The 25,941-nt window shown below is 45.3% G+C and overlaps 1 protein-coding gene across 1 annotated transcript in view; it reads left to right on the plus strand.

Moving 5' to 3' along the window:
• Nucleotides 1-4,612: 4,612 nt before the first annotated feature.
• LOC311244306 (membrane-associated guanylate kinase, WW and PDZ domain-containing protein 1-like) overlaps nucleotides 4,613-25,941 on the plus strand; it is a gene marked incomplete at its 5' end in the record, with an annotated part of 219,745 nt that continues 198,416 nt past the window's right edge. The window contains 1 exon segment of the mRNA XM_084333755.1: nucleotides 4,613-4,925. Within this exon segment, the coding sequence (XP_084189881.1) occupies nucleotides 4,613-4,925 (313 nt within the window).

Here is a 25,941-nt window from a genome sequence, read left to right on the forward strand (position 1 = left end):
GACACTAGTCCCTGACACATTGTGACAACCAATCCCATCATGGGGTTGGTTGTCACCATGTGTTTTAATGGGAACATCTTAAAAAGAAGACAAGAAGGCAGAACTAAATTTGAAAGTTTAATTGCATTGACGACAAGTTGACAAATACATAACTTAATGGATCTTAACATGAACATAAACAGGAAACACATCTTTAGGCCATCCAATATAACAAAATAAGAACACAATAAATCGGCCTATAATAGCCTACACAACATGAATGAATGAAAACTTTATTTAACAGATTTCAGAATGGGTACAATACAGTACGGCTCAATACACACAATTGTTAAGGGAATGCAGACCAGAGAAAGACGTTTGTCTTGTTTACATCAGGGTCCCCCATTTTCAATTCATAGTTGTAACATGTGACAACCAACCCCAAATAAAATGTGACGACCAACCCCAACTGGAATGTCTTGATAGCATCAAGGCTAACAGCCATCTAACAACTAGCTAACAACAATCTAAACTATAGCTATCCCTTCACACTTTTTAAGGGTAATAATTGTTTCATTATAAACCAATTGTGTAAAAGCCTATTTACAAATGGACATGAAAAACACAAAAAGTCCTCTCACCTCAAATTCAGCTACTCCAAATATGACAATGTAGGTGAACTCTGACCCCAATTCTGGACATTTAAATACCAAAGTATGGGAGACAGGAGGATCCTCTGGTGGTGAAATATAATGAATGTGACAACCTACCCGTGTGACAACGTCCCCCGTTCTCCCCTATAGGCTCGCCCCTCTCTCTGTATGATTGGGTGCAGGAGCCCTGGCCTCATTATCATGCTGGGGTTTGTCTTGGAAAATATGATCATGTTCCATAAGCTCTGTGTTAAATACATATTCTCTGTACAGCCTTGACTAGTTAACAATGGTCAACTAAGTTAGTATAACAGCTCACGACACTAGGGCGACAGTCTGACAGTGTTTCTTAGAACAACAGCCAAAAGGGCCAGGAGATATGAGATGGCCAAGGTTGTTTTCGACTCCAGTTCTTGTGTGAGCCATACAGTAACAAGCCCCTGGACCCATCTTTTATTTTCATTTTCTCACTAGGGCATTTTTGTTTACCTTTCTTGTCAGATCTGTTATTAATTTGTCATCTTATGTCCGTCATGTCAAACTATGTATTCATTGTAAGTCTGACCAAAGCTCTTTGTCACTTTCTGGTCAGACGCTCGAGTGTCTCTGATCATGATAAACTGATCATATTCTTTCTATGGCCATGGAAACAGATAAATAAACAATGTTCTTTTTTATACAAATTGACTCATTCTGAATTTCTACAGCTTCACTGTTTCGCTGATTCCACAACAGGTTAATTCCTAGCCCTGTCCTGTCCCTGCTGTGCCAACCTGCAGCGCCCGCCATACAGGAAACCAAACCCTGCTGCTGTGACTTCACTGTCACCTCCACTACCATTATTTGCAATATTTGCAACAATGCATATAGTGCACTGTATATCCTTCTACCACTACACTGTGAACTGAATGTGCAATACTGCTACTCTGTCACTCATGCCTTATTTTTATACTTTATTTATCTTTTGTTAAGATTCTTTATTTTAGCATTAAACATTCTTAATTTTAGTTCACGTCTATATTTTGTGACGGTGTGTGAAGGGTGGACTAGTAAAGTAAGATTTGCATTGTAACTGTCTGTTTAACTGTGCATATGACAAATAAATATCTTGAATCTTGAATCTGAAGGGTATGTAATATATGCTACACTGTCCCCCTACCCCTTCCCATTTAACCCTGGTAATTCACTATGATTGTGTCAATTGTGAAAATAAACAAACTAACAAAAACTAGGTCTATTTGAGGAATTTACCTCAGAGAATACTGGGTAATAAATAATAACTGAGAATACTCTTTATTTCTTGAGTATAGACTGAGCCGAGAGTTCTTCCAGCAGGTGTGTGTCTCTAATCCTCCGTGGGTGCGAGGATGAGGAGGTCAGAGGGCAGCGTGGTTTGTCCTCAGTGTGACATTCGATGACTCCTGCATATTAATCAAGTATAGGCTACTAACTAGGTGACATGACGACACAAGAGAGATCCACCTCATCCCTGTTGTGATATTTTCACACCTTGTGTTGTGGCCTTGATACATTGTGTTGTGTGGCCTTGATACATATCATCAAGGCCACAACACAAGGTCTGAAAATACTTGTCATTTAAAATGTATCAAGGCCACAACACAAGGTCTGAAAATATCACAACCCAACCCCCCCCCCCCCCCCCCCCCAACCACCTCCAATGAACAGTACCCCCCACCCCCCACCCCCACCTACCCAACCTCCTCCAATGTACAGTTTCTACGTCAAATGTATACTCTTTTTTTCTGGACTCTTTTCGTACATTTACATTTACATTTAGTCATTTAGCTGACGCTTTTATCCAAAGCGACTTACAAGTTCTGTACGACAAGCCATCAGGAAGGGCACAACTCTATCAGCTGAGTAACAATGTTCATCAAAGTGTTGAGTGCTACAGTGTAGGTTAGTTTATTAGGACAAGTGCATGACAGTATGGTTAGTTAGGGTTAGATAATTTTTTCTTTTTTTTTTCTTTTCTTAATTCAGATAATGGTTGAAGAAGTGCGTCTTTAGTCGACGGCGAAAGATTGGACGTGTTTCGGCTGTCCTAACTGGGGTGGGTAGTTCATTCCACCATTGTGGGGCAAGGATTGAGAATAGGCGACTTCTCTTTGATGACCCTCCCGGAGCTTGGATAGGAGTAGGTCTGAGGCGGCCAGAAGATGCAGAGCGTAGGGGTCTTGAGGGTGTGTAGTTAGAGACCATTGACCGGAGGTAGGCGGGAGCGGTTCCCTTTGCCGCACGGTATGCTAGGTCGAGGGCCTTGAAGCGGATTCGTGCAGCAATGGGGAGCCAGTGCAGGTCCCTAAGAAGTGGGGTGACATGGGCCGACTTCGGTAGGTTTGAGATCAGGCGGGCCGCTGCGTTCTGAATGAGTTGAAGAGGCTTAGTGGCATTGGCCGGGAGGCCAGCGAGCAGTGCGTTGCAGTAGTCGAGGCGGGAGATGACTGTTGATTGGACGAGGAGTTGGGTGGCTTCTTTTGTGAGGAAGGGGCGGATCCTTCTGACGTTGCTCAGGAGGAATCGGCAGGTTCTGGTTGTCGCTGCGATGTGAGCAGAGAAGTTCAACTGGTCGTCGAGGACAACACCAAGGTTCTTGGCGGTCGGGGACGCGGTCACAGCTGCATTCTCGACTGTGATGGAAAGGTCGGTCAGGGGGGAGGATTTGGCCGTACAGTACTGTATTTGCAAATCTGGTATGTCATAAATGTATAGATGTAGCAGTACTGTCTATCTGTATGTCATATATGTTACGATGAATTGAAAATGGGGGACCCTGATGTAAACAAGACGAAAGTCTTTCTCTGGTCTGCATCCCCTTAACAATTGTATGTATTGAGCTGTACTGTACTGTACCCATTCTGCAATCTGTTAATAAAGTTTTCAATCAATCAATCAATCAATCAATCAATCAATCAATCAATCAATCAATCAATCAGGTGGATCTCTTTTAGGCTATTATAAAGGCCTATCGCGGGGGGATCTATAGGATAACTGAGATGGTGGAAGTGATATAGGCTTAAAAAGTAGCTGGGACACATTTATAAATCAAAAAAAAATCCAGAGGTAGGCTATAGCTATATATTGGGAGTTTAAAATTACATGAGTTGGCACAGCCATTCATTTGGAAGTCTCCTACTACATTTAACTTCCACAGAGCGCGTTGGACGTGCGTCACGGTGCACTTTCCTTTTTTAGTACCGGGACATTATTTATGAATAAAGAATAAAGCCCCCCCGGGGGGATTAGAAGTGGAGATCGCTGTAATCCAGTTGGAAACGCGTACGTGTGGCGGTGGGCAGACGAGGAGCGGATAGGAGCATTAGGACCCTGTAGGTGTTAGTAGTAGGGCGGGGAGGATTTCCCCTCACGCTGCTCCAGAGGGAGACGCATGCCGTTCCCCTTTACTATGTGTCTCCATCTCGGGCGCAGGAGCGGCTCGTGTTACCTGTTAGAGGCTCAGCCTGCTGCCTGCCGGACAGGTGAAGGTGTACCGCTGCTCCACAGTCAAACCCAAAGGCGGCTGAGTCAGTAGAGAGGGACCAAAACTAGAAGATTTTTAAAGTGAAGAGGGGTCTTTGCTGTGTGTGAACCAGGCAATCAAGATATCGGAGTATCCTCTGCTGGAGGATGTTATCTTAATTTAAGAAGATGAAGAGGAAACAACAACAATAACAACAACAACGGACACTTTGAACCCAATGGGATATTTACATCTCCGGCTGTGGGAGACAGCATGCCTTGGTGGTTCAGAAGAAGAGTCGAAAATGTTCCAACTTGGAGTTGTTGTTATTTCCACCACCACGCCACCACCTAAAGTTGTCTATGTTTTGGGACAAACTGTGTTATTATTATGCGTCGCTTGTTGCTGTTAATACCATTCCGCGGAGGAGGAACTAACGGTTTTCGTTTGGATCCACCGAGTCACCAGTCCACCACCACCACCACCACGCACCATCATCATGTCAAAAGTGATCCAGAAGAAGAGGAATCACTGGATCACCAAAGTGAACGAGTGCGCGATCAGCCGGGACGCCGGCGGGGAGCTGAGCGTGGAGCTGCGCGGCGGAGCGGAGTGCGGAGAGTTCCCGTTCATCGGGCAAGTCAGAGAGGATGCTGTACTTTATCAGAAGAACAACAACGGCAACAAACTGTACACAGGGGAGCTGCTGTTGGAGGTCGAGGGTCTGTCGGTGTCCGGGTTGCCTCTCTACGACATATTGACTGTGATTAAAAGCTGCAAGGGTCCCGTCACTCTGAGAACTGTCCGTCAAGGTAAGTGGTGTGTGATCTCAGCGAAATGTGTCACACTCACACACACGATGAATGACATGGTGATGAGCGCATGAATAAAGTAACATTAAGTTATGTGCGTTTCTGATTATACCACCACCATATATGGGTCTGGCAAGTTATCAAAACACACGTGAGACAGTGTAAGGATCATTCTCACACACACACACACACACACACACACACACACACACACACACACACACACACACACACACACACACACACACACACACACACACAGGGGGGGGGGGGTTAGGATGATTCCAAGGGCCCAGCAAATGCCCCAATTTTTTTTATAGATTGGGGGCCCCACATTTTTTAATAGATTGGGGGCCCACAAATTGATTCTTTCATGGGGCCCAGAATCTCCAGCTACGCCCCTGCACACACATACACACACACACACACACACACACACACACACACATACACACACACGCACACACACACACACACACACATTATTACATGTTGGCACAACAACAACAACAACAACAACGAACAACAACACAGTCCACATGACCACATGGAGCTACAATAAGGGCAGAGAGGAGCCTTGACACTTGCTGCTGGTCATCTTGTTTCCAGCAGCATGCATGCGATCCCTGCTTGACATCAAGCCACACTGACACTCTGACAGTCATCCTGCTGGGGTTTGTCTGAGGTTGGCGAGGAGGCGGAGGAGGAGACACAAAGCCTCACTGGGTCAGGCGGCCTGCAGGGTCACAGATTAGACTGACTTAAAGAAGCACAGCAGGCTCCTACATGCACCACCTCTCACTGGGGACACACACACACAGACCAATGGAGCCATAGTCACCTGCTACTGGGACAAAACCACCATGTTTTTCAAGCTTGTCTCTCTTCTTCCTAAGATTGATTGATTGATTGATTGATTGATTGATTGATTGATTGATTGAAAACTTTATTAACAGATTGCAGAATGGGTACAGTACAGTACAGCTCAATACATACAATTGTTAAGGGGATGCAGACCAGAGAAAGACTTTCGTCTTGTTTACATCAGGGTCCCCCATTTTCAATTAATCATAACATATATGACATACAGATAGACAGTACTGCTACATCTATACATTTATGACATACCAGATTTGCAAATACAGTACTGTTTGTGATACAAAAAGAGTCCAGAAAAAAGAGTATATACATTTGACGTAGAAACTGTACATTGGATTGGGTAGGTGTGGGGGTGGGGGGACTGTACATTGGAGGTGGTTCGGTGGGTGGGGGGGTTGGGTAGGAGTGGGGGGGGGGGAGGTTGGGTAGGAGGGGTGGGTGGGGGACAGATAATGTGTACCGTCACCCTCGCAAGGTATAGGTCGTGTCTCGGACTTAACAGGCACGGCGGCCATATATAGGATATAATATGAGGGCACCTAAACGAGGGCATTGTTGTGTAATTCAATGGAATAATGCTTTTGCTTGCCCCCCCCTGCAACAAAGTGCCACTATAACAACGCGGACAGATGCAGTCGGTGCTTATTGAGGGGGACATGCCACTTGCAGGCGGTCAGGGTTATTTCTGTAACTTGGAATGAGTTTGACCCATAACCCACACAGTCTGCTGTGCATCTGTCTGAGACTATAGCGGAACGGAGCCGCTGATTCTGTGCTCTGCTTGTTGTTCAGCAGCACTTTGGGTTTTGTGTTGCAGCGCTGCGGGCCTAGAGATGTTTGTGGCGCTGCTCTCTCCAGTCAGCGGAGCCGCTGTGTGGTCTCTGTGTTTTGTTTTCTGAGCCCTTAGGAAGAGCATTGAGTTACAGGATAACGCAATACTACTTTTAAGCTGCCATTTGAAGTCCAAGGCGCGCGCTTGTTTCACCCCCAAATACCAGAGACATGCATTCGGTCTGTCACCAGTTGGCTATGCTGGTTTACACACACACACACACACACACACACACACACACACACACACACACACACAGTCACACACACACACACACACACACACACACACACACACACACACACACACACACACACACACACACACGCACACGCACACGCACACCACACACACGCACACACACACACATACATCACTCTCAGCTGTCCATCATGTTCGATGATGACGCTTGCTCCAGGGATGGGGGCGTTCAGCGCCGCTGCCGCTGGTGCCACTTCTCGTGGGCGTTGGGTCTGGTCCTTGAGCCGCACACCCGTCCGCAGATGGCGCAAGGGAAGCCAGATACCTGGGGGATGCCAGCCGCCCGCTTGTGTCGTTGTGTGCGCCTCTCAGATCTTCGGTCTTGGTTAGTTTGGTGTATTTGGGAAACTGCAGTGGCACAAGTGACTTGCCAGGCTGATCTGTCGAGTGCCAGAGTTTCAATCTGCGTGTTGTTGATGTTTGTGACACTTTAGGAGGTCCCTGGTGTAGTCCTTAAAGCGTCTCTTTTGGCCTCCAGCAGCCCGCTTTGCTCCTCTCAGTTGGCCATAGAGGACTTGGCGGGGCAGGCGGTGGTCAGGCGTACGTACGTATGGTGTGCCCTGTCCAGCGAAGATGTTTTTTGGCCACAGCTGTGGCCATACAGATTGAGTTGCTGTTGTTGAGGATGTCTGTGTGGGGGCCTCGATCTTCCCAGGTCAGGCCGAGGATCCTTTGTAGGCAACGGATGTGGAAGGCCTCCAGGTTGGTGATGTGCCGGCGGTATGGGGTCCAGGATTCTGCTCCTGAGGACTTATTTGACAGGCCGCCTAACACAGTCTATCTGGGAAAATCATTAACAGTGTTATATAACAGAGGGATAGTTTCAGTGTATAGTGCTGTAGCCTGTGTGATGTGGTCTGTGTGCATTAGTGGCTCCACATGGCTTGTGAGGCTGAAGCCCTGACCCCTGACCCTGTACCTCACCTCGCCCTGTGTTGGCAGACCAGGCGTTTGGTTGTGCTTCAGCTCAAATAACAGCATGTTAAGCCTAGTACAGCAGTTGTTACCACCACGATACACCATTTACAATTTAACTGATATTTACTCTGTTTTCTTTTTTTTATTCACACTCAGAATAAAAACATTTAAAGTGACGCTACACGGCAGCATAAAACGTGTGAAGGCAAAAGGGTAAACAAACCATACAGTACAGTAACTGGAAGAGTCTGAGGTATGGTGTGCTCTCCTCCTCAGAATGCCTGCCAGCGGCCTCTCGCTCTCTCTCTCTCTCTCTCTCTCTCTCTCTCTCTCTCTCTCTCTCTCTCTCTCTCTCTCTCTCTCTCTCTCTTTCTCTCGCTCTCTCTCCCTTTTCTCTCTCTCTCTCGCTCTCTCTCTCTCTCTCTCTCTCTCTCTCTCTCTCTCTCTCTCTCTCTCTCTCTCTCTCTCTCTCTCTCTACCTCTCCCTCTCCCCCTCCCCCCCCCTTCTCTCTCTCTCTCTCTCTCTCTCTCTCTTTCTCTCTCTCTCTCTTTCTCTCTCTCTCTCTCTCTCTCATGACTCAGCAGATTCCCCTTCACTCTAATTAGAGGGAGTTCTCTGTCTACCTGAGGAGCTCACAAAACACATCCATTGTGCTTCACTCTGCTGGGCTCCCCCAGAAGCAGGCTTAGCAGCTGCCAGGCCCCTGGCTGTCTGGCCGGCTGGCTGGCTGGCTGGCTGGCAGGTTCAGGTAGGCAGGGAGGCCATCTCTGTAGAAAACCGAGGCCCTACAGGTGCGTTCCTTCCTCCTCTCCCCATGGAATGTAGTGGCGAACCCCCTGTCTATCACACTAGAAGGTTATTGTTCTTTTAGTCAGAATGTAGCAAGAGAATTCCTGCGGGGGGAGGTGGAATATTACAGAGTGTCCTGTGGTATCGACTCTAACTGTTCTGTGTGTGTTTGACTTGACTTTGTATGGCTGTGTTTTAGTTTAGGCTTTTTTCTTTTTGTTAAGCTCCATCCATGCAAGTAATGCTCCAAGTGGGGCAGGACTGAAGAGGACACGGAGGGTGTAATGTGCTGAGTGGTTTCCATAAACATTGAACCATTGTGTGGGAAGACATTCGCCACATTAACACTCTCTGCCGGGTCGTACGAGGGCTGCAGAGCGGAGAATAAAGTGCTTACGCAGAAAACAACGTTCACAGTTTCCATTCATCTGATGTTTCATTGATGTAATGACACTGTCCAGGCGTTTTGTTTTAAATACGCGTCAGCCTGGAGAACAATAGCTGAAGTATAGCTCCTTTTCCCAGGAACTAAACAGAGCACAGTAGCAGCGAATGATAATAATAAAGTAACATTTTATTTCACAGGCATGTGTTACTGTAGCTACATCCAGTGGTGGAAGGAGTACACAGTTCCTTTACTTAAGTAAAAGTAGAAATACCCAGATAAATGAGTACTCTGATAAAAGTAAAAGTAGAGAAGTATTTGCTATTGAATGTACTTAAGTATCTAAAGTAAAAGTATGCATTCTTCTACATGACGTTTGTGTATTCCAGTGCTTGGGAGCGTTCGATTCTCGATCCATTGACCTCTATAGGTTATGTTAAAGTGGTATGTGGTCCAGTTATGCTGCTCTGATTAAAGGTTATGTTAAAGTGGTATGTGGTCCAGTTATGTTGCTCTGATTAAAGGTTATGTTAAAGTGGTATGTGGTCCAGTTATGTTGCTCTGATTAAAGGTTATGTTAAAGTGGTATGTGGTCCAGTTATGCTGCTCTGATTAAAGGTTATGTTAAAGTGGTATGTGGTCCAGTTATGCTGCTCTGATTAAAGGTTATGTTAAAGTGGTATGTGGTCCAGTTATGCTGCTCTGATTAAAGGTTATGTTAAAGTGGTATGTGGTCCAGTTATGCTGCTCTGATTAAAGGTTATGTTAAAGTGGTATGTGGTCCAGTTATGCTGCTCTGATTAAAGGTTATGTTAAAGTGGTATGTGGTCCAGTTATGTTGCTCTGATTAAAGGTTATGTTAAAGTGGTATGTGGTCCAGTTATGCTGCTCTGATTAAAGGTTGTGTTAAAGTGGTATGTGGTCCAGGTATGCTGCTCTGATTAAAGGTTATGTTAAAGTGGTATGTGGTCCAGTTATGCTGCTCTGATTAAAGGTTATGTTAAAGTGGTATGTGGTCCAGTTATGCTGCTCTGATTAAAGGTTATGTTAAAGTGGTATGTGGTCCAGTTATGCTGCTCTGATTAAAGGTTATGTTAAAGTGGTATGTGGTCCAGTTATGCTGCTCTGATTAAAGGTTATGTTAAAGTGGTATGTGGTCCAGTTATGTTGCTCTGATTAAAGGTTATGTTAAAGTGGTATGTGGTCCAGTTATGCTGCTCTGATTAAAGGTTGTGTTAAAGTGGTATGTGGTCCAGGTATGCTGCTCTGATTAAAGGTTATGTTAAAGTGGTATGTGGTCCAGTTATGCTGCTCTGATTAAAGGTTATGTTAAAGTGGTATGTGGTCCAGTTATGCTGCTCTGATTAAAGGTTATGTTAAAGTGGTATGTGGTCCAGTTATGCTGCTCTGATTAAAGGTTATCTTAAAGTGGTATTGTGGTCCAGTTATGTTGCTCTGATTAAAGGTTATGTTAAAGTGGTATGTGGTCCAGTTATGTTGCTCTGATTAAAGGTTATGTTAAAGTGCGTGGTATGTGGTCCAGTTATGTTGCTCTGATTAAAGGTTATGTTAAAGTGGTATGTGTTCCAGTTATGCTGCTCTGATTAAAGGTTATGTTAAAGTGGTATGTGGTCCAGTTATGTTGCCCTGATTAAAGTTTATGTTAAAGTGGTATGTGTTCCAGTTATGCTGCTCTGATTAAAGGTGATGTTAAAGTGGTATGTGGTCCAGTTATGCTGCTCTGATTAAAGGTTATGTTAAAGTGGTATGTGGTCCAGTTATGTTACTCTGATTAAAGGTTACGTTAAAGTGGTATGTGGTATTGTGGTCCAGTTATGTTGCTCTGGTTAAAGTTGATGTTAAAGTTCTATGTGGTCCAGTTATGCTGCTCTTAAAATGTGGAAGTATAATAATTAATTATCTTCATACATTTTGCCATGTTTTCTATGCAAAATATTCTTCTTCAAAGTAACTAGTAACTGATGGGATTAAAAGTATACAATTCCCTAAAATGAAAATACTCACATAAAGTACAAGTAGCTTGAAATAGTTCTTTCAGACACTTGAATGTCGAAGAGGTTTATGACTTCTGTGACATGTAGTATGTGATTGTCCCAGTGTCCAGGCTAAAGTGCATCATGTTTATTATTCAGCTGTCCAATGCTCACCATGGTGATATAAGGACTTTGACCACCTGGCATAGCTCGTATATCCTGTCTGTCAGTCAGTGTACAGGTGACAGCTGCTGTCAGCATTGTCTTGTCTTCACACTTCATTTTATTGACAGTAGAGCACCTGGTAATAATATACTGCCTCATGTCTCTATTTAATAATACTAGAGTTGTTCCGATACCGATACCAGTATCGGAAATGCCTCCGATACAGCCTAAAATGCTGGTATCTGTATCGGCGAGTAGGCCGAAAGTCTAGCCTCCGATACCATATGACGTAATTTATCAACAAACACGTGCGGTATCCTCCTGCTGAGAGTGAGCATTATAAAACAAACGTGTTTTTAATCGACCGTGAATTAAAGTGTCAATGCTGTTTGTCATTTTAACAGCAGATACTTTCTTAAATGCCATCGTCCCGACAGAGCAGTGTGACGGGGAGCTCTGATGTCTGATGCTTGCTGGTGTTATTAGCATTAGCTGAAGAGCTATCTGAAAAGCTATTTTTAGCTTAACGTTACCTTGGCTAAAGTTGGGACTATTCATAATCCAGAAATAATGGCTGCAGACCTGTAAGCAAAGTACAGCAAGTTGGCAAAGGAGTATTCCAAGGTAAATCACTTTTTCACCAGTAACGTTACATTGTCTTGTTTCCATCTAACGTTAGCTCACGTTAACTGGCTAACCTAGCTCACGCTAACGTGGCTGATTGACCTCTCCCACACATGCACGCAATTAATGACATGATAATGCGGACAGCCATACCGGTGAGAGACATAGACCTGGACCCACCCCTGCAGCCCCTGGTCCTGGAGTTAACACTGCCCTGGACCCTCTCCTCCAGCCCCTGGTCCTGGGGTTAACACTGCCCTGGACCCACCCCTCCAGCCCCTGGTCCTGGGGTTAACTTAACACTGCCCTGGACCCTCCCCTCCAGCCCCTGGTCCTGGGGTTGACACTGCCCTGGACCCACCCTCTCCTCCAGCCCCTGGTCCTGGGGTTGACACTGCCCTGGACCCTCCCCTCCAGCCCCTGGTCCTGGGGTTGACACTGCCCTGGACCCACCCTCTCCTCCAGCCCCTGGTCCTGGGGTTGACACTGCCCTGGACCCTCTCCCCCAGCCCCTAGTCCTGGGGTTGACACTGCCCTGGACCCACCCTCTCCTCCAGCCCCTGGTCCTGGGGTTGACACTGCCCTGGACCCACCCCTCCAGCCCCTGGTCCTGGGGTTAACACTGCCCTGGACCCTCTCCTCCAGCCCCTGGTCCTGGGGTTAACACTGCCCTGGACCCACCCCTCCAGCCCCTGGTCCTGGGGTTAACACTGCCCTGGACACTCTCCTCCAGCCCCTGGTCCTGGGGTTAACACTGCCCTGGACCCACCCCTCCAGCCCCTGGTCCTGGGGTTAACACTGCCCTGGACCCTCTCCTCCAGCCCCTGGTCCTGGGGTTAACACTGCCCTGGACCCACCCCTCCAGCCCCTGGTCCTGGGGTTAACTTAACACCATTATATATACTACAGAAGAGGGCTGTACGAATCACACATAAAGTGAGTTATCGAGAACACACAAATATATTATTTATTAAATCTAGAATAATTAAACTTGAAGACATGGTTAAGTTTCAAACAATGTTAATTATGTTTAGGGCAAGAAATAATACACTGCCAGAAAAACTACAAAATCTTTTTCATTTAGAAAGTGAGTTTAGTAGGAGAAAATACAATTTTAAACATCAGTTTGCACGTACCACACTTAAACAGATGTGTCCTTCAGTTATTGGTGTAAAGTTATGGAATTCTCTCCATAGCGAGCTTAAGGGATGTAACAGTGTTTATCAATTCAAAAAAATGTATAAAAAAAAATATTTAGTCAGTATGAAAATCAAAATGTGATCTGAATAGTGAGATATTTTTTTTTTCTCTTCTCTTTCTTTTCTTTTTTATTCTTTATCATTATTATTATTATTTAAATTTTTCTTGTTTAACTGTGGATTGTGTTTCTTTTATAATGGTATAAATGATATTTGTGTAAATAAGGTTATACGCCGACCATTAAGAAAATACATGTTAGTTTAGGAATAAGGGGCAGGTAATTATAAGATTTATTCTTCTTCCTGCTCCTTTTGTCCATGGAATGGCTATTTATGATTTTTTAATGAAGAAACTATGATTGTATTATTCCATGTGGCAAATAAAAACTCTGAACTGAACTGAACACTGCCCTGGACCCTCCCCTCCAGCCCCTAGTCCTGGGGTTGACACTGCCCTGGACCCTCCCCTCCAGCCCCTGGTCCTGGGGTTAACACTGCCCTGGACCCTCCCCTCCAGCCCCTGGTCCTGGGGTTGACACTGCCCTGGACCCTCCCCTCCAGCCCCTGGTCCTGGGGTTGACACTGCCCTGGACCCACCCCTCCAGCCCCTGGTCCTGGGGTTAACACTGCCCTGGACCCTCCCCTCCAGCCCCTAGTCCTGGGGTTGACACTGCCCTGGACCCTCCCCTCCAGCCCCTGGTCCTGGGGTTGACACTGCCCTGGACCCACCCCTCCAGCCCCTGGTCCTGGGGTTAACACTGCCCTGGACCCACCCCTCCAGCCCCTGGTCCTGGGGTTAACACTGCCCTGGACCCACCCCTCCAGCCCCTGGTCCTGGGGTTAACACTGCCCTGGACCCACCCCTCTCCTCCAGCCCCTGGTCCTGGGGTTGACACTGCCCTGGACCCACCCCTCCAGCCCCTGGTCCTGGGGTTAACATTGCCCTGGACCCTCCCCTCCAGCCCCTGGTCCTGGGGTTAACATTGCCCTGGACCCACCCCTCCAGCCCCTGGTCCTGGGGTTAACACTGCCCTGGACCCACCCCTCTCCTCCAGCCCCTGGTCCTGGGGTTGACACTGCCCTGCACCCACCCCTCTCCTCCAGCCCCTGGTCCTGGGGTTGACACTGCCCTGGACCCTGGATGGGTCGTTGGTCTTTCATCAGCCAGGTGTCCCTTCTCTCCCGGGAGGCCCTGGACACCCAGAGCTCTGCTCTCCTGGCTGAGCACAGCCAGGGGGAACCAGGACAGCCTGCTGGGCGGGACAGATGCCAGACATTCCTGGGAAGTGGGGCTAGGAGGCTCCTGGTACGCCCCACTGAATCATCTCAGCTCGCTCCCCTCACGACCCCTGCTGTCAGCCCCTCTGACCTGGACTTATTTATCCTTCTGGTCTGTGCCAGCCAGGGCCATGTTTAGCCTCCCAGAATAGATAGATAGTAGACCACAGACCAATTTATGATGAATTGAAAATGGGGGACCCTGATGTAAACAAGACGAAAGTCTTTCTCTGGTCTGCATCCCCTTAACAATAAAAGTGTGTATTGAGCTGTACTGTACTGTACCCATGCTGCAATCTGTTAATAAAATTTTCAATCAATCAATCAATCAATCAAACCATTTGTTGTTAGATGTGACTGAATACATACTTATTGTACTGTCTATACTGTAGGTGAGGAGATAACAGAGTAAACCTAGTCATTCTCTCATTCTGACCTCTAGCAAATAATAGTGCAATTTAATTCTACATTTTTCTGAGGGTCCCCTGAGGCCCATTCGGACCCACTGTGGGAACCACTGTTGTGCTACTATCTGAGCACCTTGGTTTGAGGCAAAGCTCTCCTCCTTCTAAGCTCACACACACACACGCACACACACACACACACACACACACACACACACACACACACACACACGCACGGTCACACACACGCACGGTCACACAGACGCACGGTCACACACACACTCCCACCATTGATTGATTGATTGATTGAAAAGTTTATTAACAGATTGCAGAATGGGTACAGTACAGTACAGCTCAATACATACAATTGTTAAGGGGATGCAGACCTGAGAAAGACTTTCGTCTTGTTTCCATCAGGGTCCCCCATTTTCAATTCATCATATGACACACACGACATACAGATAGACAGTACTGCTACATCTATACATTTATGACATACCAGATTTTCAAATACAGTACTGTTTGTGATACTAAAAAAATCCAGAAAAAGAGTTGCATTGAGTCGAGGTTTGGACTCTGATCAACTCGGTGTATACAGACGGGACGGCACAAATGAGAGGAGACACAAATAGTCTCCAGAAAACAGTGTTTATTTATTTTCCTACATTTGATGTGGCTGCCTCAGTTACTTTTAGAAAGAACTAAGTTGGGTTATTAAAAAACATGTCTCTCATTACAGCACTTGCTTAAGGAGGCCTAGACATACATGGAGGATGTGAAACAGATCTCTGATATGATGTGCTGCTCTGGGAATGCATGTTAAGCCTCATTTTATATATATCTTTTTAACTAAGAAGACTTTGTCAGTTTTGATTAAGTGCAACCAACTGGGCGAGTATGTCCCCGAGCGGCTCATCAGAGGGCTGTGAAACCCATAGCTGTCCCTCCTCCTCCTCCTCCTCCTCCTCCTCCTCCTCCTCCTCCTCCTCCTCCTCCTCCTCCTTCTGTCCCAACCAGGCTTCTCAGATGTCTCTAATGTTCAAGCTGTACAGGCCGCTCTGTGTTCACTAACAATAGAACGTCGTCACAGACCCCACCGTGTTATGGACTGTTAGAAACTGTAAAAAGGGTAGGAGTTCTAAAAGAAACGGTATGTTCAAATGTTCAAAGGTACCAGCCGAAGACGTGTGTGTGTGTGTGTGTGTGTGTGTGTGTGTGTGTGTGTGTGTGTGTGTGTGTGTGTGTGTGTGTGTGTGTGTGTGTGTGTGTGTGTGTGTGTGTGTGTGTGTGTGTGTGTGTGTGTGTGTGTGTGTGTGTGTGTGTGTGTGTGTGTGTGTGTGTGTGTGTGTGTGTGTGTGTGTGTGTGTGTGTGTGTGTGTGTGTGTGTGTGTGTGTGTGTGTGTGTGTGTGTGTGTGTGTGTGTGTGAGTCTAAGGTTCTAGAGGCCTTGTAGAGTTTCCTTGTTGACCTTGGCAAAACGTGGGCTCTCTTCATTACATTGCTCTTTGCTGCTGCAGCGTAGTATAGCGAGAAGGGAGCAGAACCGCTGGACAGGAGACGCTTGTGTTATTCAGGCTTCAACAAAGAGCCGTGTAACACAAAGATCTGGCCCCAGGTGCTGTAACAGTGAGCCTGGAATGGAATGGAATGGAGGCAGGACGGACCCAATGAAGGATGAAAGACTTTCATGTAAAAGTCCATTCACATCATTTGAACCTTCATGGAAAACCTAATGGAATCGTTACCACTTTCATGTTATCTATCATAAACCATTACCATGTGATTTAATTAGGATTGTGTTATATATAGAGGCTCGGCTACTTAATAATTACACCATTCCCTCCATCAAAGTTGAAGAACTCGTGGCTATTGGTTCAACCAGTAATGTGGTTTGCATAAGTTTAAGTTTATTTATACATTTTTTACCCAGGTGCACATTAATCAACATCTTCAGTTTTCAATGTAAATGTGCCAGAATTAGCTAATGAGCTAGTTTTTTCATCTGTAGTCCCTGCCTACCATGCTATAAAGCTATTTAAGGTAATTAATTAATGTTAAGCTACTGATTTGTCAGTGCATATTTATGTCTCTCTTGTACAGTGCTTCATGAGTTTGTAGTGTCATTATTCAGTCATTATTATTTCCACAGTATTTCATTCCTACAAAGCATTCCATAGCTGTGAGAGGGGATTCCCCTGAAGTCCCTTTGTGTTGATTGTGTGTAATCCCTCGCCCCACCTCTCCCTTCAGCGCCACTATCATCTCAGTGCTTAGTGTGTGTGTCTGTGCACATGTGTATGTGTGTGTTTATGTATGTGTGTGTGTGTGTGTTTATGTATGTGTGTGTATCTGGAAGACGGATGGAGAGGTGCGTTGTTTCAGTGGTGTAGAAACGGGTGTTACCCCACAGGGAGCCAGTCCTGTCTGGCCCTGTCTGCTCAAAAACACACACACACACGCATGCACACACACACACGCACACGCGCACACAATTAATTGAATGGGTTGCTGTGCAAGGAAGTGACAGAGGAGGGATTGGTCTGTTGTGATTGGAGGATCAAGAAAAGAGGGTGTCTATAAGGCATGGCCACCTTCTGTCTGTCTGTCTGTCTGTCTGTCTGTCTGTCTGTCTGTCTGTCTGTCTGTCTGTCTGTCTGTCTGTCTGTCTGTCTGTCTGTCTGTCTGTCTGTCTGTCTGTCTGTCTGTCTGTATCTATCTATCTAATTATTTAAATAAGAGAATACACACCTACAGGGCTGGGCGATATATCGAGTATACTCGATGTATCGCGGCTTGTTCTACATGAGATGTAGTAAATTACTATATCGTGAACATCGAGTATATGTTGTCACGTCGTGGCTGAGATGAGACTTGCTTTAGCGCGGAGCTTTCCTCTCATTTCATTATAGACACAGACCAGCGCGGACCTTAAATTACATGGAATTGTAATTTCATTAGACACAGACTAGCACGGACCTTTAATGACGTGCAATTTAATTGACACGAGCAATGGGCTAACGTTAGCTGCTAACTAAGTTATCCCATGACTAGCGTTAGCTGCTAACCCTGGAAACGTTCAAAGCGGACTCCACGACACTAGTTCCATTTGTGAGGAAAGGGGGTGGGTTATATTGACGACGCTTGACAACAGAAGTTTAAACATAACTTCATATTTATTGGTTATTTGTTTCTTTATATCGGGCATCCAGTTCCCATCTCTGTGTGTTAAACTCTTCCTATGTTGACATTCGAGTGTGACATCATCACCTACGGCAGCTTAGACGTTCAGAACGCAGACCTGAGGGGGGGGGGGGGGGCTGGCTCTAACGCTGAGCCCGAACCCTGTTTTTAGGGTTCGAACGTTCGCCAGGGTTTATCGAACGAACGTTCGAACGTTCGTTTTTTGTAAATCTTTTAATAAAAAAAATTTTTATAACTTTTTTTTTTATATAATTTTTTTTTTTTTTTTATTATAGATCCTACGGAGGGCGGCATTGCATAATCTATTGGTGAAAAAACATGTTGTTTACAGTGGTGGCTGTTCATGTAAACATGTAATTAAACAAAGCACTCAGAAGAAAATAAACAAGCTACTGAGTACTGCATAAAGTTCCTACGTATGATAAACAATAGCCCTTGCACACCGCAGTCACGTAAGGGGCTAGATAAACAAATGCATTCGTTTTGTGGCATTCACGTTATATAGTTAGTGTTACACGTTCAATAACAGGTATTCACTCTTGGTCGACGGGAAGGAGAGAAGCGCGCGCCTCTGAACGGGGGACGGCAGAGAGACAGAGAGACACCGGCGCGGGGGTCCCGCCGGGCTCCCAACACGCCTGCCGCCTCGGCCAGAGTTGTTTCCAACGCAACCACCTCCCGCCATAAAGCTCGCGCTCCGTGGCCGAAAAAGGCTGGTATTCAATACTATTCATTAATGATCCTTCCGCAGGTTGACCTATGGAAAGTTGTTACGACTTTTACTTCCTCGGCGGGGAGCTAACGCTACGTTAATGCTTCTCTCAAGCAGATCAATGGCGGCATTGCCGGAAGTAAAAAAAATAATAAACGCTTGCCGATTGGTGGTAACAGCAGAGGCGGGTGCAAGCGGTGTGACGTAATTGGCAGAATCGCCTGTCATTCAATCAAAATTGTTCTATTGCATTGGTTGAGACTAGAGCTCTGGTTGAGTATCCAGCAACAGCCCGGCAGAGACCATACTGGTTGAGCCGAGCGATCTCACTCGGGGGACGCGCCGCTTCACATCGCCTCACCGTCGTTGCGCCTGCTTTATTTTTTTTCACCGAACGTTCGAACCCATTAATTAAAGTCCGAATGTCAGCTTAACGAACGAACGTTCGAACGTTCGAACGTTCGGGCTCAGCCTTAGCTGGCTCCCTTGCGCGTTCTCGCCCTCTCTCGCTCTATCTCTCTCTCTCTCTCTCTCTCTCTCTCTCTCTCTCTCTCTCTCTCTCTCTCTCTCGCTCTCTCTCTACATTCAATGATTTAAAGTAGCCAAACGTTACAGTATAAATACTAACTGGATAGTTGATGATATAAACATTTAATTTCATTATCTGAAATATTCTAAAATCATTAAGTCTGCTATAAGCCATTATCCCTTTGTGTGTGATTATTATTTTCGCACAGTAGTGTATATATATTTATACAACGGCATGCAAATTTCTCGATTCTGATTGGCCATTTACACGTCTTTATTGGCAACAATCCACGGTCCTGGGCTCAGGACCCGCCCACAACCGAATCACATATCACTCCCTGGCTCACTCCGGGAGAAAACAAGATCGCGGACAACAAATGGTTATGTTGAAAGCACCATAACGACTAAATATGAAGCGATTCTGTCAAGGGGAATGTGTTAGTCCTTTAAACAATGTTGGATGATGTAATTGATGGGTCTTGAGTCAATCTAGAACAAAAGAAAAATCGCGGATTGATTGATTGATTAATTGATTGATTTAAATTTCTTCCTTCCTACTTTCTACTGACTGCAGCGTTCTCTCTCACACTGTCCGACGCTGGCGTACCCACAAACACACACACACACATACACACACACACACACACACACACACACATACACACACACACGCACGCACACACACACACACACACTGTGACACACACACACACACACACACGCACACACACACACACACACTCCTGTCTGCAACAGCGGGGGAGTCAGACTGAGAGAGAAGCAGCGCTGTTTTAAGTGAGCATGGTCTATTGAATTGATTGATTGGTTGATTGCTAATTTTATTACTGTACCCCTGGTTTCCAACTGGTTAAGTTTAGGCTAAAAGAAATAAATAAAAAAATAGGGCGAAGAAAACGTTTTTTTCCTATAGGGCAAAGAAAACGTTTTAATTTGTTTTACCTACCTTATATAGAAGCATCTAAGAATGAAGTTCTATGGAAAGTAGGTCTGCATTCCCTTAACAATTGTGTGTATTGAGCCGTACTGTATTGTACCCATTCTGCATCTGGTAATACAATTTTCAATCAATCATTCCAATAATACACAGTTGGATGTGTTAGTTGGTTGGATGCACTTCAAGCTGCTTCCACATGAGGCAACTTCTCTCAATCATTCCAATAATACACAGTTGGATGTGTTAGTTTGGTTGGATGCACTTCAAGCTGCTTCCACATGGAGGCAACTTGTCTTTTTTGTAGTTGTGGGAACTACTTTTTCTGGCGGATGGTTTTTTCAATAAATCTTCGATTAATGTGTGTTTATTGTATAGAAATAAGGTTGGATGAATCTGGCAGTTGTATAAAAGCTTTACACCACTTGTAGTCGTGATTTGTGACCAATAAACCATGCCTAGGGGGGTCTAACGACCCTCGGCTGCGCCTCGGGCCTAACGACCACCCCTAGGCATGGTTTATTGGTCACAAACCACTCCTGCGCGTGATGTAATGCTTAAATATATATATGTGTGTGTTTGGCTAAAGTGGATAGAAAACACAGTACTGTGCAAAAGTCTTAGGCACCCAAGAATTTTTTATATAAATTGTCTTAGATGTAAATACATTTTTTTATTAGTTTGTTAGTAGACTACTCTTAGTACATTTTCATTTAATTATTTTTTAAAGCATCTTCATGGTTTAATAATGCAAACATGTTGCAGGGACTTATTATAATCATCATATTGGCGTGACTGTATGCATCAAAGAGTTAAATCAAGCATTTTTAAGTGCTTTAGACTAAATGTAAAAATATCGCGATATATATATCGTGTATCGTGATCAGCGTTTCCGTTAGAACATATTCGTGCCGGTCTGTTTGTCCTGCAAGATTTCTATCCCCGGACATATTCGAGAAATGCCGGTCAGCCTGGTTTTCCTTTTTACCGGCTGAATGCCACCATCGGCGCCAATGTTAACGTTAATATCGCCTAATCTATGTTTTAAATTATGGCTATGTGTCTAATCTGCCCATCGCATTATCAAAGACTATTTTCCAGTCAGTGCTGTCAAGGCTGTTTATCGCGTCGTTTCCGTTTCAGAGCAGTTAGAAAAGCCCCCGTTTTGATATAAAAAACAGCTCATTCTGGAGCATTCTATGAAAATCGTCTTTTAGTGGAATATTCCACAACGTTGATATTCGTCGGCCTTTTTATGAATAGTTTTCAAATAAACGCTAGATGATCAATATTTTTATATTATACGTGCACGCAAGCACATTACGGCCGCGCGCGGATAATCGCCCCGTTGATTTCCTCTCGGACTTTTAGTGAAAACGAAAGAAGACATTTCACAAAACAGCTTATAACTTCATCAAACTTACTCTGATTATCCTAACACTGATAACATAGAGTCCTTACCTGACATCAGATGGTATCCAACTGGTATATTCCAATTCCTGATCACCATTCGAAAAAATCGATACGTGTATGGATCCAACGCGATACTGTAGAACTCCATGATCAGCGGGGATCTGAGGTTCCAGAATGAACTGTGTCACTGGTAACCCTGGCTGGATCAGTGAACTGGAAAATGTGGATATAATGTCGCACCTCAGCCAGGATAATTAAACTTTCCACTCGGGCCTGATATACCTGTTTGTCGTTATGGTGGCCAGACAGGCTCAAAAAAAGAAAGAAAAAAAGATTCACATCCGAGCGGCGCCATCCGCGCTTTATCAGCGTGAAGCAACATGTAATGATTGTTTCGTTCATCGCATAGGCTATTTAATTTGAGCCTATTTTAATACAATTCAAATAATAAAATTGTGCTTAGAGAAATTATTTTCACCGGACATTATGACCGGAGATATTTAAATATTCGGACTTCAACATATTTTGCCAGTCAAATACCGGTAATTACCGGCTAACGGAAACGCTGATCGTGATATGGCCTAAAAATATTGCGATATCATTTAGAGGCCATATCGCCCAGCCCGGCCCCTAACCTACATACACTCACACACGCAACCATAAATGAACGAATCAAAAAGCAGAATATTGGTGTTTCTCTCCCTCGCTCATGAGACATGTGTGTGTCCACCGTGTCAGGACCAGGAGTCACGTGTGTTCACCGTGTCAGGACCAGGAGATACGTGTGTTCACCGTGTCAGGACCAGGAGACACGTGTGTTCACCGTGTCAGGACCAGGAGATACGTGTGTTCACCGTGTCAGGACCAGGAGTCACGTGTGTTCACCGTGTCAGGACCAGGAGTCACGTGTGTTCACCGTGTCAGGACCAGGAGACACGTGTGTTCACCGTGTCAGGACCAGGAGTCACGTGTGTTCACCGTGTCAGGACCAGGAGACATGTGTGTGTTCACCGTGTCAGGACCAGGAGTCACGTGTGTTCACCGTGTCAGGACCAGGAGTCATGTGTGTTCACCGTGTCAGGACCAGGAGTCACATGTGTTCACCGTGTCAGGACCAGGAGTCACGTGTGTTCACCGTGTCAGGACCAGGAGTCACGTGTGTCCACCGTGTCAGGACCAGGAGACACGTGTGTGTTCACCGTGTCAGGACCAGGAGTCACGTGTGTTCACCGTGTCAGGACCAGGAGTCACGTGTGTGTTCACCGTGTCAGGACCAGGAGTCACGTGTGTTCACCGTGTCAGGACCAGGAGACACGTGTGTTCACCGTGTCAGGACCAGGAGTCATGTGTGTTCACCGTGTCAGGACCAGGAGACACGTGTGTTCACCGTGTCAGGACCAGGAGTCACGTGTGTTCACCGTGTCAGGACCAGGAGTCACGTGTGTGTTCACCGTGTCAGGACCAGGAGACACGTGTGTTCACCGTGTCAGGACCAGGAGTCACGTGTGTTCACCGTGTCAGGACCAGGAGACACGTGTGTTCACCGTGTCAGGACCAGGAGTCACGTGTGTTCACCGTGTCAGGACCAGGAGACACGTGTGTTCACCGTGTCAGGACCAGGAGTCACGTGTGTTCACCGTGTCAGGACCAGGAGACACGTGTGTTCACCGTGTCAGGACTAGGGATGCCCCCCGGACCCCGGTTTTGAACGGGAACCGGTACTATATTAGAAAATACCGGAGTATTTATAAGCTCCGACGTCCTCGGTACTGCTATCGATACTCTAGAGAAATTATTATTATTATTATTATTATTATTATTATTTAAAAGTTGCGAACGATCCTCTCTCTGTCTCTGCACGAGAAGCGAGCCGCAGCCAGCGAGTCAATTATTACACACACTCCTCGCGAGTCGCTCGCTAGTGCTACACATAGACATACGGGTACTACATACGGGTACTCCTTAATGAAAGTGCTAGCGCTGCACACAGACAGCAGCTCTGCATGCACTGAGTCGTGATCATGGCGGATAGAGCGAAGCGTTCTAAAGTATGGATATACTTTACAAGGGTCAATGCCGACAATGCACGTTGCCACAAGTGCAACAAAACATTTGCCAGTAAGGGTGGCAATACGAGCAACCTATCAAAACATTTGTTGGCAAAACATGATATTAGCGTGCAGAAATGCGCCGTATTCGACTGCCTTGCGCGCAGTGGTCCATCTGCATCCACGTCCACTGCAGCCGGTAAGCCAAGATACGGAGTTTCCTAGGCTAATAACGAATTATTACAAATAGGCTAATAAACAAAATAATTGTTTAGCTACAAATACTACAATCTAAAAACTTTTTATAGATCGTCAAGCTGAGGCGTCAGCCACCAATGTGTCCCAGGCCAGTGAGCCCAGGGCCACCACACATCCTCCCTCTACCTCCCTCCACCACCCAAAGTCCTTTCTCCCTAGCAGCTAGAGGAAGGATGACAGAGGATAGGGTGAACGAGTGTCACAGTTCTGTTAGCCTTTTGCATTTGTTGTTTATTATAAAAAGTCTATAATTCAGAGTCAGACACATTTAAAACATTGTTGCTGCTGTTGCTGAAGAAATTATATTAATTTATTATATTTATTTATAAAGTTATATAAAAGAACATTGCTGCTGCTGTTGCTGAAGAAATTATATTTATTTATAATACTTATTTATAAAGTATTAAGTTGTATAAATAATAAAGCAATGTCGATTCTGTTCTTAATTAATTGTCTTTTTTTTTTTGCAAAAAAAATAATCAAAAAGAACCGATAAGAGTATCGATAAAGTACCGAACCGTTAAGCAGTATCGATAAGAGTAGTAGTATCGATAAAATCCTAACGATACCCATCCCTAGTCAAGACCAGGAGACACGTATGTTCACCGTGTCAGGACCAGGAGTCACGTGTGTGTTCACCGTGTCAGGACCAGGAGACATGTGTGTTTACCGTGTCAGGACCAGGAGACACATGTGTTCACCGTGTCAGGACCTAAAAGGTTGTCAGAGGGAAACGTTTGTGCCGAGGGAGGCAACAGTTCAATCTTTGACAATGTTACACACATGGCCTTTGGTGTAAAATCTTATAGCATTGGGGAAACTCCCAATACCGTTGCCCTATTTTAGCCTGGTGTCGGCCTGATATCTGATACCAGTATCAGTACCGCGGTGAATCCCTACAACCTGGGAATGAGCTCAGCTGGGAAGGAATGCTGACGATAAAGAGGAGTATCTCTGTGCAGTTGGTTCAAGGAACACCACATTGCTCTCATTATACGACCATTACCAAGTACAAAGCACACTGACTGATCTACCCCCTCAGGGCTCCTGAAATACACTGCGTCTCGTGATGCAGTTAATGACACAGACATCCAGTTTCACCTCCCAACAGACTCCCTCGCAGAAAAGTGTACCTGTTTTCTCAATGGAAGTAGCCAGAAGCAGCAGCAGCAGCAGCAACAGCAGGAGGCAGAGCTGAGAGACAGAGCTGAGAGGCAGAGCTGAGAGGCAGAGCTGATAGGCAGAGCTGCGTACGTCACGTCGTACTCTACATGCCCTCCGCAGCCCAGGCTTCACTCTGCTGCATTAGTTCACGTTAATCACAGAACTGTCCGATTCTGATAATAATATGGTTCCATTAGCTCTCTGCTTGAGATCACTCATGGCAGCAGCTTCTACCGTACTTTAATTAGGACAGCTATACAGATACAACCGCACACTGAGTGTGTAGTCAATTATGTCGAGGATGGTTTTGTGCTTTACATGGTTTTAAAGGCACTTTTCTTTTGGGTAGGGCCCGGGGTGTGTCCTATTTGCGTGGACATGCCTCAGAAACTGCCAGTTTGTGATTGCATACTACTATACTGAGTTCATAACTTCATATACTATATTCAGTTCATATACTATACCGCCTCACGTGTGTTTACCTCCTTCTTTCTGGAGGGACCCTACAAACCTCAGTTATATCTGGTTAATGTGTGAAACGGTGACATTCTAGACGCCCACATGCTTGTAGTGAATAATTAACCACCATGAATGATAATAGAAACGACTGATAAGATGAGATGAGTGATTAGAGAGAATCCCATCCCTGGGGGGGTACAGTTGTTTAACAGCACAGTGTGACTGGAACAGAATATAAAGGCAAATCATAACGTACTGTAAAATAAATAAAAAGATAATTAAACATTTAAATAAAAAGGTCCCAGCAGACTAGTATCCTGTACTGTGGTGTTATACATCTAGAAGAGATCTATATATGAAGAAGGGATCTATACACCTATAAGGGATCTATACATCTAAGGGTTCTATACACCTAGAAGGGATCTATATATGAAGAAGGGATCTATACATCTATAAGGGATCTACAGTATATGTCTATAAGGGATCTATACTAGGGCTGGGCGATATGGCAAAAGATCATATCGCGATAACGATATGATAATGTTATCATATT

Source organism: Notolepis coatsorum (genome assembly GCF_963971535.1).
Source record: "Notolepis coatsorum genome assembly, chromosome: 17".
Taxonomy (NCBI): Eukaryota; Metazoa; Chordata; class Actinopteri; order Aulopiformes; family Paralepididae; genus Notolepis; species Notolepis coatsorum.